General features: G+C 36.7%; 1 protein-coding gene across 1 annotated transcript; it reads right to left on the bottom strand.

The window, feature by feature from the left end:
* Positions 1 to 17: 17 nt before the first annotated feature.
* TERF1 (telomeric repeat binding factor 1) lies at positions 18 to 16590 on the bottom strand. The gene is made up of 10 exons (XM_079302444.1): positions 16380 to 16590; positions 14520 to 14615; positions 12254 to 12384; positions 11055 to 11141; positions 9665 to 9814; positions 7495 to 7601; positions 6312 to 6377; positions 6183 to 6226; positions 5115 to 5179; positions 18 to 784 (listed from the first exon to the last, which is right to left on the bottom strand). The coding sequence occupies exons 1-10, from the start codon at positions 16585 to 16587 to the stop codon at positions 626 to 628; spliced, it is 1113 nt and encodes a 370-aa protein (XP_079158570.1). The 5' UTR covers positions 16588 to 16590; the 3' UTR covers positions 18 to 625.
* Positions 16591 to 17449: the final 859 nt, after the last annotated feature.

Genomic DNA, 17449 nt, shown 5'->3' with positions numbered 1-17449 from the left:
TTTTCATGTAAACAAAATTAAAAAACAAACCAGTCCCTTTATTACATACAAATACAACATTATATGAATTTATACATTTTTAACTGCAGGAAAAAAAAAAAATCAAACCATCAGCTCATAAAATTAGCAATATTTACAAATACATACATTTGAGTATAACTTACAGAGATGACAAGTCTGACCAAAATTCCAAAGTGAAGCAAAACAAATCAGAACGGGTTATATGGCAGGAAGTAATTATGAAAAGGTCATTCTAAAAAGAGATACAGGCCTTTAAAAATACAGAACACTTGACTTTTTATCAGCTTCCATCAAGCTAAAGACACTGCCACACAGATCTAATACCGCTATTTACATAATAGACATTCCTTAAAACATTACAAACATTTTCACATTTCAGAATCTAGGTCACCTATTATTGCATGCAGCAAAAAAGGCCAGACTTTAAGTCATCATTACCAGAGCAAGTGAGCTTACACGAATGTTTTATACCTATTACTATTCTGCTTCATGTTTTAGGATAGCAACACTGCTAGACACTATGAGACTAAAATGTTATTCTGAAAAGCTAGGGTAGGTCCTCATGTAGGGAAAGATCAGGAAGAGTTGGTTCCTGTAGTCCAGATCATCTTTGTTTCATCTTGTTCAATGTTCTCCACCTGTCTTTCAACATGACACTTGTTCGGTTGCTGAAGTTACCATGGACTAAAATTTTGGCCCAGTTACCCACTCCAAACTCCTTCACTCCCAATTTCAGCTCCAAGTCTTCTTTGTAAGTCCATCGCTAGAGCAAGAAGAGAGAAAGATACATTAATACCTTTCTCTGTTCATAAAGCTGGTAAGAGCTTATAGCAAATATAAAAGTGAGTTTTAAACAGCTCTCCAGTTATTAAGAGTGCAGATGTCAGAGGGTTTTTTTTTTGAGCACCTATCTTGAAACTAGAGATAAATGACAAATTTGTAACTGAACCTGTAGAGCTTTATGGGGGCTTCCAAAGGGAACCTATGTTAATAAAGTCTTGGGTTAATTGCAGTAACTGGATTGGAAATAAAGAATGCTTATAGAACATTACAAGAGTCATAAGAATTGTAAATGCCTTAATCTGAAGGCCTAAAATTTATAGCTTAGTGGAATAAAAGAAAGGCTGGTTTCCCAGAGTTTGTATAAAACCTCCTCCTGTAAGTAACAGATCACTTCCAACTATCAAATGGATAGATGGTGTTGGCTATAAAGCAAAAGTGACATTAGAGAATTATGTTATGGGTCACCTTTACAACTGAAACCTTCCAAATTGTGAAGAACTGGGCAGAAAAGGAAATGCAGGTGCAGATAAATAGCCTCAACTTAAAGCCAGCTATTAGATCTGATAAGTGCAAGGAAACATGAATTACAGGGGAACAAATATCACTTAACTCGGAAAATTATATACCCAATGGAAATGTAAATCTTATGGCTGCTGTTATTACACAAATGCATATCCTCCTCCTTGTGCACAAGGGAGGATGAGCAGCAGGAACACCCAGCTAGTATGACTGTGAGTGGCACAAGAACCCACATCCATGGAAATAGGAAGGAAAAAAATTTCTTGATGATGTGGAATTTTTCTGGGATCTTTAAAAATTCTGCTCTTGTAAGCTTCATCAGTTCAGTTGCTGGCCAATTTAAAGTGCTACTCTGCATGGTTCCACCCTTCTGTTAAATTTAAACTTCTAGAAGTTGCAGCAGGGCTCAGACATGAAAGACAGGGAGCCTCTGAGGGGGAAGGAGCTTAGATAACATTCAGCCTCAAAAACCGTATCAGATCAAAACACTATTCTGGTTATTCTCCAAAAAGGGAAAATGTGGCATCTACACAACGTGCAAGCTGAGGTGTGTAAAGACCAAACTTCACATCTCAAAGCTGGATTAATTCCAGCTTAATGCAAGCATCAGGGCCTCTTCAGTAAACTCTGATCACTGACAAACCTCACTAAGCAGTGAAAGAATTACAAGCAATAGTAGTTCAACTGTATTTCTAAACAGTTAGGAACCTAAAACTTCTCTAAATTAGTCTACCCTTTATCAAAAATTCTCCCTTTTTGCAATTCTTCCTGTTCCACTCATCTTCTGCAACATTAGCACTGAATAGCTTTCTTTTTTTACTATTATTAAAAGGCCAGAGATTCCACTGGAATCACGCAGTTCATCTCATTTCAGAGCATGCCAGTAAATTTTCCTAAATAAAATCTTTATTCAAGTAACACAGTTATGCTTGACCTACAGCACCAGATAATTCAAATACTTTCATCAAAAGAGACAATCACAACCCTTGTTACTTGCAATGATTAATTATATTTGCTGTTAAAAGGGTTTTTTTTAGCTTGTTTTTATTTTAATTGCTTACATTGAGCTTTTTTTAAAAATAAATTTATTCCATTTATTGCATAGATGAGAGGCCTGCTTTACAGGTAAAGCAGGGACTGACTTATTTTCTTTTTACTGAGGAACACGACAGAGCAGTAACTTACCCCCTGCCCCACTCACTGACAAACTGTCTGTCTTCTCTGGGACAGAATTTATGTACATTCCAGCTTTGCATTGTTACAAGACTGGTTGAAAGTCTGGACATAATGCAGCACTACGCTTGAGCTCACATCAGCACAGTGCCTGGTCCACAGCAACGTGACATCTGGCCAGCTCTGAACACCAGCAGAGCAAGCTTGAGTTTGCCAGGCAGAATGTGAAGACATTCCCTCACACATCTAAAGATCTTGTTATTCCTTAGAGGCAGTTATGCTCTAGTAACCTGTCTCCCTTTATGCATTAAGGGACTCTGCTCAGTGTTTTCTCCTTCAGCTTTAAATGGATTTTTTTTCCATACAAGTCTGACTAAATTCTGAACACCCAGATTCTCAGACATATTGTTTAATTTAAATAAAGTATCATCCAGATTTTAGACTACTCAAAAGACTTGCCATATGCTTAATGGATATAAAATTGAGAACAAACAGTTCCCTAAATTCTGTGACACTTGCATCCCCTAATTCAGGAACGAGAAAATAAAGTATGTGTCTTTTCAATAGCACTGCAGATTGTTCTATGCAGCTAACTGAAAACACTACAATGAAAGGCTGAAAATGGGCACTGAACCATTGCAATGAAATGCCATTTACAAAACAAGAGCAAACAATGCCAACATTGAATGAAGGACTACATGGAAAAGGAAGTTCTAGAAGTCAACAGCTCTGACATTCATTGCATTCTTTCATGCATGTGGACAATTTTATAACCCAGATGATTAAGCAGAGGAGCAGATTTATTGTTTAAAAGGCCAATTATCATTACCTTCTATAAAACATTTATGAGGTTTCAGTGGTATGGAGTAAGGCAAAAATATTAGAAGGAGCAAATGCCTACAGCTTTTCTAAGTGTTGAAAGAAACAATTCTGAATCTTAAGTTTCATTTAAGTTCTTTTAAAAGATTTTCAATGTCACTGTCAGATGCAGCTCTCTACAAATTTAGTCTTTATATTTCAATTAAGGTTGAACTATAACATAATTAAGCAAACATCTCCTATTTTTTTCTAATAAGATGTGTGTGCAAGCCCTAGACCTAGACATAGTACTTGTAGGTGACCCCATAACACACTAGCTCAGCATAAAAATATGTGAATACAAAGCTTTCATTAGCTCTCTGTCATTATGGTCCAAATAGCTTAATTCTGAATGTTGAAAACAAGCTTGATGGATGTGTTCATGCTTATCAGCAACTGGCTAACAAGGTACCTATCCAAATATATGCTGGAATAAAGTAATTATGTCTCTAAAGGCAAAAAGCAAACCCAGTAAGTGCTGCTATATTTTTTTTTAGGGCACTGGTTTTATCTACAGCTTTTAAAGAGGTTGTCAGTGAACTTAACTATTCCTGAGATATGTTAGAAAGTGAAAAACTCTTTATAGGGACCTAAACTTCAAGGATAGATGAGGTCTCATCAGGAGTTTAACCAATCTGAGGACAGCATGTAACTGAAGATTTAACCAGTGCATCAACTTCAATAAAAATGCTTAAAGAAACAGGACTAAGTACAACTCTCCTCTAGGAAAACAAACAAACAAACAAACAAAAAAAAAACCAAACAAAAAACAACACCCTCCCCCCACCCCCCCCAAAATAAAAAAAAAAACCCAAAACAAAACAACAACAAAAAAATAACCCCAAAAATATAAATATAAGCAGATTTGGTTTTCCCTCTTATGAGAAAAATGAAATATCATAATGAACACCAGAAAAATGAAACAGCTCACATCAAAATGGATGTATGATGATAACTTGCACTGTTTTCTAAACAGAAAGACTTCATATTGCTTCCTAAGGGACATTATGAAGAGGAATCCAACAATGGCAATACATTTACTTAATGTTAATTTCTTTAGTTATCCTGATAAAATGCTGAACACTTATGAAGGAAAATTGGCTATAAACAAAAAATAGCTTGAGAGACCCCAACAACAAATCAACTTCAAATTGCATTCTACTAAGGCATACACTTCTTCACTTCCCACCAATGGGAATTCTAGCATTAGTGTACACAGTAGGGTTATTTTAAAGTAATTCAATTAAGTAGGCTTACCCATGAAGAGAGCACAAACGACCATAGGAAATGTAGCATTATAAGAAGACCCTACCATTTGCATTATAAAAACTGGAACAGTTTCCCAAGTAAATATGTTTTTACATCACAGAGAGTTTTGAATTATAAAATTGCTAAATCTTTAGCCTTCTAAGCTGGAAAACAAGTTGTCTCTGATATTTGTCCAAAATTCTCACAGGCAAATGACATCCTGAATTCTTAAATCCAAACTGTGGAAAAATTTTTTTATTTAACACTATGCTTTAGTAACGGTGTATTTCAACAAATAAAAGGCTTGGAAGCATTAGCAACAATATTTGAGACAGTAAAAATATGTTTTATTTCCTGTCTTTAAAAAGAAAAAGAACTGCAGCACTTGAGCAATCTACAGAATCTTAAATCTAAGCACCACATTTAAAATATAGATTAAATAAAGCTGAAAAAAAATTTCTGTGTGTGCATATTCATTTAATCTCCATTTAGTAGAGAGAATAGGTACAAACCTGTCTTCTTCTGCTACATGCCAAAGAAACTTCATTGTTTTCCACATTATGCATGTTGCTAAGACCTAGAAGACAGTTAATATAAATCAAGAACAATAAGTAGTCAGCATCATGGCAGCAATTTTGCATTTTACCATTTACACGTGACAAGAATGTACATATGCTTTGATAGATTGGGAATATTTCAGTGTCTCTTTACATACAAGTATACTTTTATATATAAATATACAGCCATAGTCCAAGGGCTTAAAAAAATAGGCTATTCAAAAAACCTACATTTTCTATACAATAGAGCACACAGAATTATATTTTAAACACTTAGGTAGAAATTGGTACATAATAAAACATTTCATTTTGTTAAAAACATTTTTACTCTACTCACTACCCTCATACTTACACGAGAGAGAGAGAAGTAACAACCAATCAACATTAAGATTATTTATATACAAATACCATCATTTCCATGTGCACATATCAGGTTTTAACTGTGGCAAACATTCAAGGCAACTTAAGAGTTTGTTGCTCCATTTACAGCATGGCCAGGTGCTGGAACTATATCATCATCTCTCTGTGGTAAGTGGGTGCTAAGAACTTATTTATAAGTATTACATTATCTGTGCTGTTAGTTTTTTAAGAAGTAATACCAGGAAAATGTACAAACATCTTGACTTTCTGCATTTTACAGCACATTTTGTTTTTTCTATCAGCTAACTTCTTCAGCTGCTTCCCAACCAAGTTATCTAGCACAGAATTCAGAAAGAAATTAATTTCAGTACTCCTCTAGCAGCTTTCTTTTGCAAAAAATACCAAATATCCTGTAAACCAACTAAGCAAACCAGAAAGTAATAAATGATTTTGCAAAATTACTTGTTAGAGAACATTAAGCCACTTCACAGCTTCCTAAATATGGTAAATACCAAACCTGCATTTGTGCAGAAATCACACAAAACTTGGAGTGTTTTTATCCACCACAACCATTTCTGTATTAATCCAATCATATTGGATAGCAGTTAGAAATAACTGTTTGACATGATTGCTTTGAAAGTGTGAAAATAAACTAATACTCACTCTGAAGAACTCTATTCTTTTCAGATTTCTGTCCTGAACGTCTCCTGCAAAGAACACAGATCTGAAGTAAAAATACAAAGGACTTGATGAGAAGTCTGTGACCAGAGCAACAACAACAAAATTTTTTACCTTACTGTGTGTTTTTTTGTGTCTCCAGATGACTGACTTGTGATATACTGCTCCTTTTTCAGCAATCTTAAAGAGAAAAGACAAAAAAATTATTTCCTAGGCAGCAACTTGCCATTTATATGATTCAACAATATTTAAATGAAAGAAAATCCTAAGACTTCTCTATAGAAGAAGTGGCATACAATTACTAACTGTATCAATGCATTCACCTATACCTAGAGGAGAAATACAGAATCTGCTGAGTTGGAATTTTTGAGTCCCTTGTGGGATCCACAGGAATCACAGAACTCAGCTTTTAGCCCTGCACAGGCATCCCCAGGAGTCACACCATGTGCCTGAGACCATTGTACAAATGCTTCTTGAACTCTGCCAGGTTTGGTGCTATGACCACTTCCTTGGGTATCTGGTTTCCAAGACATTTAAGTTGAAGATAAGAGGCATTTTGCACTTCCACTTTTTTATTAGGAATTATTTCCATAGGGTTTTTTTTAGTCTTTCATCATATCTCAGATGTGTTAGAAGTTGCCTTTCTTGTCTGACTTGTCTTCCTCTATACTTTCTGCACCTGCCAATTTCTTTAACTAAATGATGCCAAGTATTCCAAGTACAAAAATTAATACATATAGACTCTATCCCAGCTAAAGACTGCAACTTATTCTCCCTGAAAAACAAGTGGTGATAAAACTAGAATATTAGCATTTTTCAAAATAATAATGTAATTTTTCTGAAGGTTTGCACTCTCAGAATCATGAAGCATTGTTTCCCTTCACACTAGTATCATTAAGGGGTCAGCTGTAATAAAAATCTAGGACTGACTCTATTTCCTTATTCTTTTTCTTCTTGAGATGATCTATAGCCTGAAACTAGAACTAAAAGGAGTTCAATCAAGCATTAAAAAAGCAGTCTTTTTTGTGCTTTTATTATTATAGACTGACAGCTGTTTAAACTGCAAATTGTGCAACCTCAGAAATAATTAAACTTAATGACAAGCTATTTGATGTAAATGCCAAAAATAACAACCACAGAAGAGCACAAATTAAAAAAAAATTGGCAATGTGCTTGTAGCTAATTTTCTGTTGGACAACAATTTGGAATTTTATGTCCCTCCTACCTACTCCTGGGTCTACAAGTTTCATGCTACTGTCCAAGCACACCCCTCAGCAGTATAATACTTAATACAAACCTTTTTTTTGTTTTCAAATCACTTTTGTCATTTTCCTTGACTTTCACAGGTCTGTTTTGCAATGTTGTTACTCCCAATCCTTTAGATGCCACATGTTTTGTGGCTTCCTGTAAGAAATTGAATTGATAACTTAAAATAAAAGCCAAGCAGTACCTACACAGGAGTTTGTATTAAAATTAATATGTGTACTTTTTATTAGAACTAGCAGTACTTATTTGACAGATATTTCAGAGATATTAACATTAAACTAATTAGTTTCAAAACAACTTTATCATGTTAAATTGAAATCCATAAAGATCTTTATCAACTAATAACTTGGAGAAATTTTAGTCATAGCTGCAATTGATTTTTATACGGACACAAATACAACAAATAGTTGCATAATGAGTGAACTTATAAATGTGTGAAGTAAATTGAAGAGCTTAACTAAGACTGCAAATACTCCCGAAATAGTCCAAAGCCTAGTTTTTATAATTAGGTTAGAAACTAAAACTGACAAATGTCAAGTTTATCTAGTTCTGTAGCACATGGCAGGACAAAGCATACATGCAACATTTTCAAAAGACATGTCTAAGCAGACCTTAGTCTTGTAGTACAACCTTTTTTGCACTGGTAGAAAAATATTTCTAACATCCTTCTCAAACTTTTAGCCACAAACTAGGATTATTTCTCCTCCATTGCCAAGAGAAGGAAGTAGTAATTCAGTACTCCTTATAGAGTATCTAAAAGGGGCTTCATACTGAATAATGATAGGACAAAATTCTTAGCAGGGCCTGTAGTGGTAGGACAAGGGTTAATGGTTTTAAACTAAAAGAGGGTAGATTTGGACTAGATATAAGGATGAATTTTGTTTTATGATGAGAGTGGCAAAACATGGAACAGACTGCTGAGCAAGGTGCTTGATGCCTGATCCATGAAAGCCTTCAAGGCCAGGTTGAATGGGGCTCTAAACAACCTGATCTAATTGAAGACATCCCTGCTTATTGCAAGGGGGTTGGACTAAACTACCTTTAAAGGTTCCTTCCAATCAAAACTATTCTATGATTATACTTCTATATCTGGTACTAGAAGAAAGGGAAGAGAAATTAAGAAATTAATAGCTAAAGCTAGAGTGTTCTTCTGCAGAGAAGACAGGGTACACTGTTGAGAAACCTGTGTGCTACACAAAGTGGGAATTCTTCACAAAATGGTCTCATCCATGTGCCAGAATAATTGCTCAAAGCAAGATTTGCAGTGTGGGTGTAGACAGTATGACAAATGTGTAGGCACTGGGGGTGCAGGCAGTGAGGACCTTAGGCATGCCAGTATGGAGTTCTGGGCCTTCTCCAACACCTTTGAGCCTCCACTTCCTCTTAGACTCAAAGAAAGAGCCTTGAAAAATAAACTTGAAAACTGACAGTCAAGTGAAACCATTAAAAGGTATTCCTTGTATTCTACTTTGAATGTATTTAATAAGTTGTCTAGTCTCTCTGGCAAGAAAATGAAAAACACAAAGGAACTTCAGGATTGTTTATTTAAAATTTGCTTCTTATTACCTTTAGACGTCTGTGCTTTTGTAATTGAATAATTCAATATTCTTTTATACGAAGTAAACATAAGAGAAATTCTTTACAATCCTCCTGAAGATGAACTGAAGAAGGAATGTTGTTCTTGCCAATTTTAAATCACTTTTGAGCAAGACTGCTTGTAAGGAACATTTGTATTTACAGGAAAATGGCAATACTAGTTTTCTATCTTCTAACTCCTCTGAATTTCCTAAAGCTTTTAGCCAAATTAACAGCTCTTCATTTTTATTTTTAGTATGAGAAGTCATGTAACCAGCATTAAATATAAAGCTACGTTTTTTAAGGAGTACCATATCAGAACTACTTCTCTTAAAAAGATCTTGTTTTAATTATGCTATTTTCCTAACTATTTCTCTAGTCAAAACAGTTTTGGGAAAAACATTTGTACAAGATATTTTAGAGGAGTCTCTTTCCTATGAACTTTCTCTAAGACATATTAATTAAAACAAAAACCTTGAATACAAGACAATCCAAAGGAAGGTGAAGTTTCCTTTTCATCTAATACAGTAACTGAATATTGCATAAACAACTCCCTTGAGATGATAAATCTATTTAAATGTATCAGGTAATTTTTAAAAAAAAAATTTAAATACTTCCAAACATACCTCTGTTAAGAAGTTAGTTTCATTTTCTTTCATGAAAAGTTCAATGTAAGACTTGACTTTACTTATCAAAAGACTGTAACTGAAGCTTTGGAGAAGAGGAACATGTGGATCCTTGGTTTTAATTACAGTTGCCAGCTTCACCCTTAAAGGCTAAGAAAAGCACAGCTTTAAACAACACAAATCCTGCAGTAAACTCTGTGTCTGTGCTAAACAGGAAATATAGAAAGTGAAACATGATGATTATATGGTTTCCTGAATATCCTTACACAATTTCATGCTGCAGTTTGAAAGGGCTCTTTAGTGAACTAGACATAATACCACGTATTTACCTTATATGCTCAGTAAATGTTAAAGTGTAACTGATCAGAAATCCACATTTTCATTTCCTTTATGACTAACACTGAAAGCACAGATATCAGAGGAGGAAAAAAACACCCAGAAAAAGCCACCCATTACACAGTTCTCATTTCCTGCCTCAGAAAGACTGCCATTGAAAGGAGTGTAGTATTCAGGAAAAGGATAACTCAGTAAAGCATCATTAAGGACACATCAATACTGATGATCAGAAATTCACATTTTGCCCACCTAACCCTCTGAATTTTACAGAAGCCAATATAGCCAAAGAATTATTGTCTGTGTATAGGCTGCATTTTTATCTATGAATTTGAGTACTACTACTACAATCTACACTTTCCAAACATCCAAATCCTCTGAATGGAAGTCTATCTGAGAGTAAATTATACACAGGCTATTACTTATGTAGAACATGTGTCCCAATATACCAGTTGAAGATACAGGCAGCATTTTAACTTCTTTTCTTTTCACCTACAGTTCTTTTATTGCTCTTTCCTCCATCCCAGCAAGTGAATGCATTAACTATTATATCAAAGAGTTATTCACTCAAACTTGAAACTTTCTCAATGATGCAGTCAACTTCAAACCAGGAGGTGGCCTGGTGCATACGTTGTCTTTTCCAGGTGGAGAATAGAAAGCTAAGGAGTTTTCCTTCCATGGGATGCTTTGGTACATAGAACACTAATCAGAGGTGACAGAGTCCATTACAATAGAAATCAGCAAACTGGCTATTAGTAGTCAGCATTATCAGATTCCAAGAATTACTAGTGCCATCTCACTCCTCATATGAAGTGGAAGAGGGGATGAAGAACAACTGCTGCTAAAAGTATTTTACTCCCACAAATCATCCAGTATTTCTACCAATCTCCTAGTCACAAATTAAATTTTGTATTTTAAAGTGCATTGGTGTGAGAGTGACTGCATAGCCAATAATGAGATTGAAGTTATGCAGATAGGATTTGCTAGCTTTGCAAACAGAATCCTCTTTCTCCTCTGAAAATCAAGAACATTTAATGCAATTTAAACAAGTTACTACCTTATCTGATTCAGAGTCTGTGAACAGCCTTTCAAGAACTTCAGCAGCTTCCTTGAAATATCTGTTTTCCATATGTACTGCCACAATCTACAAGAAATATAATTGTAAGATATGATGAAATACTTTCCACCTGAGATTCAGAAAAAACAAGAGAATTTTCACAGTTCTACAGTTTTCTAAGACTCCCAAAATTCAGATGATGATATATTTAAGGGCTGCCAACACTTACCTACTTCTAAAATTAGTTCTGAAATTAGTTTTGAAATTTATTTCAATTGGTATCTTTTTCAGGTTGACAGGTTCTGAAATAAATTTGAACTGGTACAACAAATAGGAACCATATGAGATGGAAAAAGGTCCCCTCTACAGATCTATTTACTCTGTACTAAAACAGAAAATTCAGTTCAGTCTGCTAATAGCACAGACTTTTTGTAAAAGGGGCTCTTTTTTAGCAGGATAGAATTTTTAAAGTTGGAAAAGACCTTTAAAGTCATCAAGTTCAACCATCAACATAGCATCCACCACCGTGTTCACCATTAAACCATATTCTCAACTGCCATATACATGGTTTTTTTAAACACTTCCAGAGATAGCATCTCCACCACTTCCCTGAGCAGTCTGTTCCAATATTGTCCAACCTTTTGTGTGAAAAAGTTTTTCCTTGTACCCAATCTAAGCCTCCCTTGGCACAACTTGAGGCCATTTCCTCTTGTCCTGTCAGTAGTTGCCTGGGAGAAGAGACCAACTCCCGACATGGCTACAACCAGGCAGTCGTAGAGAGTGATAAGGACCTCTCTGAGCCTCTTTTTCTCTAGGCTAAACAACCCCAGATCCCTCAGCTGCTCCTCATAAGGCTTGTGCTCCAGACCTTCCCCAGCTCTGTTGCCCTTCTCTGGACATTCTCCAGCACCTCAAAGTCTTTCTTGTCCTGAGGAGACCAGAACTGAACATAGGATTTGAGGTGTGGCCTCATCACTGCTGAGCACAGGGCAGAGTCACTGCCTTGGTCCTGACAGCCACATTGTTCTAGACACCAGCCAGGATGCCACTGGCCTTCTTGGCCACCTGGGCAAATGCTGGCTCTTGTTTAGCTGTTGTTGACTAGCACCCCCAGGTCCTTTCCTGCCAGGCAGCTTTCCATCTACTCATTCCCAATGAGTAGGTAGCATCCTGAAGCATTATGAGTAAGTCACACAGACCTGAATTTGAATCAAGCGATGAATATCTTCATGAAGTTTTGCCAGTTTAATTTCTTGCCTTTCAAGTAAAGTCCAGAAAGACAGAGCAGATTCCAAAGGTGAAATTTTTTTATCATCTTCACACTGTAATCCTTACAGGGAAAAAACACCAAAGTACTTATGAAAATTAAAGGATAAAGTTAAATAGATTGCATTATTTATATGCAGTAAAGTAATAAGTATTATACAATTTAAATTAATTTTTCCTTAATTTTTAGGTGTATTAAGAAACCTGAAGCAACTGTCTTCTTTTCAGAGAGACTGGTTCTTCCTACCCTTTCTAATAACATTACTTCTGCATTTTCAAGGGGTATTATTTCAGCTAATCATTGTTCACTTAAAATGCCACTTACAATTAAGTATTTGAGTTGCCATTATTAATACATTAAACTTAACATCAGATATCACAACATTTGATATTGTTATTATTAATTTTGTAATATAATCACCATGCTAAGTAGTTTGGGTTTTTTTTCCTGAGTCTATCACTATTTCCATGTCTTAACTTTATGTTTCATTTGAAATGCTTAAACCAAGAGGCAAACTCAAAGCAGTTCTACACAGGAATGTAACAGAAATAGAAGCAACCTCCCATGTCAGCGTACTGCTGTGCCAACACCAAGGTTTGTGCAAACCCCCAGCAAAGGATCAGTGATTAGTTCTGGCAGAAATGTAGCTGAGCCAAATGTTCATCCCCTCAACATTCTCAAGCAGTTTCCTGGTCTGGTCATTGCACACCTCCACAAGTGAGTGTGCCAATGGAACAGATCAGGAAGAGCTGGCAGGTACACAAATGCTTTTTCTTTTTCCATGGCACTGCCAGCTTAATTCAAGATGTTTACTGAACTACAGCCTCACTTATGCCTTCATTTCATGATACCAGCAGAATCTCTCTTAATAACTTATTCCTTTCATTAAGTATTTTTCAGACAGAAGGTAAACACTTTATGCAATGCTGAAGAGAGAAAAATTATTTTATACCCACAACAAGGTCAAACAGTGGCATTTCAAACAGTGTTATGTGCATATATACACGTAACTAAATAAAAACACATTCTGTAATTATTGTCTCAATCAAGTAACATGACACTTCATATTGTTTTTTCAATAGTGTATTTAGCTCTTAGAGAGCTGAAACAGCCTATTCTGTGTGATCAATGCAGATCAAATACTTTAATAACTAGAAAAAATAGGAAATCTACCATATGTTAGCTTTCCACGTCCATTGTGCAGATACACCTGATGTAATAGTTACTACACACATGCAATCTTCCTCACCACACAGATCATTCTCTACTGATAAGATAAAGACACACAATGAAGACATATTCCTAATTGCTATATACAATAATATAATTTAGAGCACTGGCACAAAAAATTCATAATTTGTATACTATTTTAAATAATTTGATGAACTATTTTAAATATTAGAATTTGATTCTCAAGCTAAACTAAATCAGGATGACATAATACCTGATAAGCAATGTAGGAAATTTAATTGTATAAAACCAAGACTTTGTGGCATTGCTAGGGCTAGAATACACTTTTTTCTTCCATGCTCATGCTTTCAGTACTGCTTTTGAAGTTTTTAAATTCCAAAGAGCTTTATCAAACAGTGAAAAAAAATAAAAGTTAAAGCCTTCCAGAAACTCAAACAAAATCATCTTGGCTAAACCAACAAGTTGAAAATGCAGCCAAACAGAAGATATGGTAGTGAATAAGAGCCCCAAGGACTTGCTGCCAGCTGCAAGTCTTACAATCTTCTGTAGGAAATATGGACAGCCATCCATGTTCTCATTCCTGCTGTCTGTCCTACTTTAACCTCTAGAGTTAAATGTGCAGAAAAGGACACATATACTGAATTTTAAACTTGTTCACTAAGACCTAGCCAAATCTTTCCAGTATATTTCCTTTGTTGATAGTATTCTAACAAAAGAAACCTGGTAATTTAAGAAGTGAATGGTCATTCATTAGCTCCATGCAGCTAAATCAATCAGCAGAGTGACACCAGTCCTGCAGACAGCTCAGTCACATGTGTAATAAAGATAGTCCAAAATGTGAAATTTATTCAATTTATTTATATATATATATATATATATATATATATATATATGAAATATATATAGATATACACAGTAAAGGCTATGTGAAAGCATATCTAATACAGCTCTGTAGAAGTTCATGCAACTATTTTTAAACAAGTAAAAAAAATAACTTGCTTATTTACCAAGGCTTTTTCCTTGTGCAATTCTTATCAAAAGCTGGCAGAGATATACTGTTTTCTTCTGATGTGGAGGTATTTGGGAGAAGCCATTAATAAGAGCTGGAAAAGAAGAGAAAAGTTAAGTCAGTCTTGCTCCAGCACTGCCACAGTGTGGCTGGACATATACTAGACACTGTGTTATCAGATTTCACTAAATTTCTAATTCCTTCTGAAACCAATGAAGCACACTTCATTAGTATTCTTCCATGCCAAAACAATTTAATATTTAAGAGCTTCACAAGAAGAAAATAATTTTATCTGAAGAAATAGCAGAATTAATCACATGCTTATATTCATCCATTTCAAAGACAGTAATATCGAATTTAGGGTTTTTTTGGTAAGTAGGTTACTACAAAAGACAAATGTCTTCTCCAAAGAACACTTCCAGGGAATGCCCACAAATCAGGAGCCACAGGCAGACTGGTAACACTTACACGCTGCTATAGCAACTTATAGAACTAAAGCAGTAAAAGCTACACGGAAAGCTTACTCAGAAATGTAAATTTACAAGGGAAATCCTCCTTGCAAGGCTGCAAGGTCACAAGGACTATAACATATTTTAAAATGGGAGCTATCATGAGTTTATTCCCATCAGAGGTTACTGTGAATTTCTTATGCTAATGTACTGGATAGAGTAATTCATCTCCACAGCATAATACAGAACCATTCAAAATGAAAATTGAATCACAGAATAGGTGGGTTTCAAAGGAGTTGCTGGGTACCATCTGGAACCACTGCCCATCTACCTTTCTGCACTTGCTTCAGTCCAAATTCACTTTATTGTTGACAGTCAATCATTATTTCTGCCATGTCTCCCTTTGACACATGCAAGAGTAATAGTTCTGTGCTTCTATGAAAAAAACACACCCACTTTTCTATTACAATCTTATGGCTGTGCTCAGCTTTTCCCAAAGACTTTTACAATATTGACATTATAATCTTAGTGTGCCAAACTCTTTCCTATATTGCTGAATGGAGTAGGAACAAATTCAACATTTGCTATTACTTATTTCCATATGACTTTGAATTCTGTACAATTTAATTAATAGTTTCTACTAACACACTCAGTCTTCCCAGGTCTTCTCAGGAGATATTTTCAATCTGCTTTTACATTGACAATGTCTCTGCTTCCCACCCTCACGAAACTTCAGTACAATTCTCCTGCTGAATTGCAGTCCAAAGGCCAAACACCGAGAATAAATAAATGAATATAGCAGCCCCCCATTCAAAGTAGTTCATTAAAGTATCGTTAGATTTCTTATCTCTTACCATATCCCATATCAAACTACTCAGTAATCATTCTGCATGCCACTGAATTGCATTCTTTGCAGAAGTTTAAACAAGTCACACTACTACGTTGGCTTGAGTCAAGAACATACACACAGACAAAATGTACATGTTAGAGCCCCAAAGCGCTGGAAAACTGCTCCTTACAGAAGAAAACACCAGAAATCCATCAAATTTACACAATACTTTGACGTTTACTTCTAGTTGTCAACCACTCTCGCTCTATAGTTTATTTCTCATTTTAGAGATACGTTTTTTCCATTCAAAATCCAGTCACCCGACTTCATTTCATCTTATCTCCGTCTGCCAGACTAGCGTTCTCTGCAATATTTCTAGCGCTGCTGCATTGCCCCGTGTGCGAGTGCTGCCGGTGTCACCCGGGCGCTGCAGGCTCCCCGGCAGCGCGGGGATCTCCGAGGCCCCTGCGAGAGCCGAGCATCGCTCCCAGCGTGCTGCCCACGGTGCTGAGGGCAGCTGCCCCTCACACTCGCCGCCCCGGAGCGCCTGAGCGAGCCCCGAGCCGCCGCCGCCCCTCACCCAGCGCAACGTCCTTCCACCGCCAGAACTCCGCCCCGCTCTGCTCCGCGAAGTGCCGGCACAGGCAGGAGCAGGCGAACTCCAGCATCCACTCCGCGGCCACGGCCTCCATGGCCAGCGGCGGGGCCGAACTGACGGAGCTGCTGCTGACGGAGCTGTTGCTGCTGCCATCCGCCTCACTCAGCGCGTTCTCGGCCGCCGTCGCCATATTCAAACCGCCCGCTAACGGCTGCCAGCTTTGCCCTTCACCGCGTCGCAGCCAATCAGAGCGATCGCCCCGCCCAGTCCCGCTCTACACCCAATCAGCACAGCCCTTCCGTCTGGCCCCGCCCTACTCTTCCAGCCGCAACCAATCAGTGCGGCCGCCCCTCAGGGCCCGGGTTGGCGTCACCGCGCGCTTGTTTTGGTCGGCAGACGTCGTTTGGTGCCGGACGGGGAAAGTTGCGGGAGCTCTGTCTCATATGGAGCGTTAGCTCTCAGAGCTGCCGTGTCCCACGCTTCCTGGGAAAAGGAAACGTGCAAAAAGCGAAAATTAGATTATTTCATGCATGTGTGATCCGAAGGGCTTCTCTAAGCGGGTCTTTATGGGGGTTGTGAAGAGAGGAGGCCGAGGGAGGGAGGGAGGACATACCAGGGCATGGAAAAACTGGAAGTTGGGAGCTTCGACTTGGCATTGCATATCTATATACATGTATAAATATATATAACTATAGGCATTAGCATGGGAAGTTGGTATGTATATATTTTTTTCTGTGTGTATGCGTACCTATACATAAATGTATATGTGTAGCAATTTTATAAGTGCAAAGAGCCTCACTTAAACTTGTAAAATCTGTAAAATGCTCTCGCTTGCTCCTGAAGACAGTTAAAATAAGAAATAACACTAAATTGCAACACAAATAATTATCACTATTATCATATAATAAATTAATAAATATATACTTAACAGCATCATTATTTAAATATCCTTTTGGTCTCCAGACTCAATGGTCTGGATTTTGCTTGGTTCATAGTAGTTCTTTTATTAGAACTTCCAGTTTGAAAGGCTTAAGTCTTCTGTTTATCTGCTA

Source organism: Erithacus rubecula, assembly GCF_903797595.1.
Source record: "Erithacus rubecula genome assembly, chromosome: 3".
Classification (NCBI taxonomy): domain Eukaryota; kingdom Metazoa; phylum Chordata; class Aves; order Passeriformes; family Muscicapidae; genus Erithacus; species Erithacus rubecula.
The sequence above is the reverse complement of the archived record's forward strand: the minus strand, read 5'-3'. Positions and strand labels throughout refer to the sequence as shown.

What these genes read in the sequence shown, in the direction of transcription:
- TERF1 (XM_079302444.1), bottom strand. Translation starts at nt 16,587, where the DNA reads ATGGCGACGGCGGCCGAGAACGCGCTGAGTGAGGCGGATGGCAGCAGC. An exon ending in AAAGAATAGAGTTCTTCAGA is followed by an intron (nt 5,180 to 6,182) that starts GTGAGTATTAGT and finishes ACTGTCTTCTAG; the next exon opens with GTCTTAGCAACATGCATAAT. An exon ending in CATGTAGCAGAAGAAGACAG is followed by an intron (nt 785 to 5,114) that starts GTTTGTACCTAT and finishes TTCTTGCTCTAG; the next exon opens with CGATGGACTTACAAAGAAGA.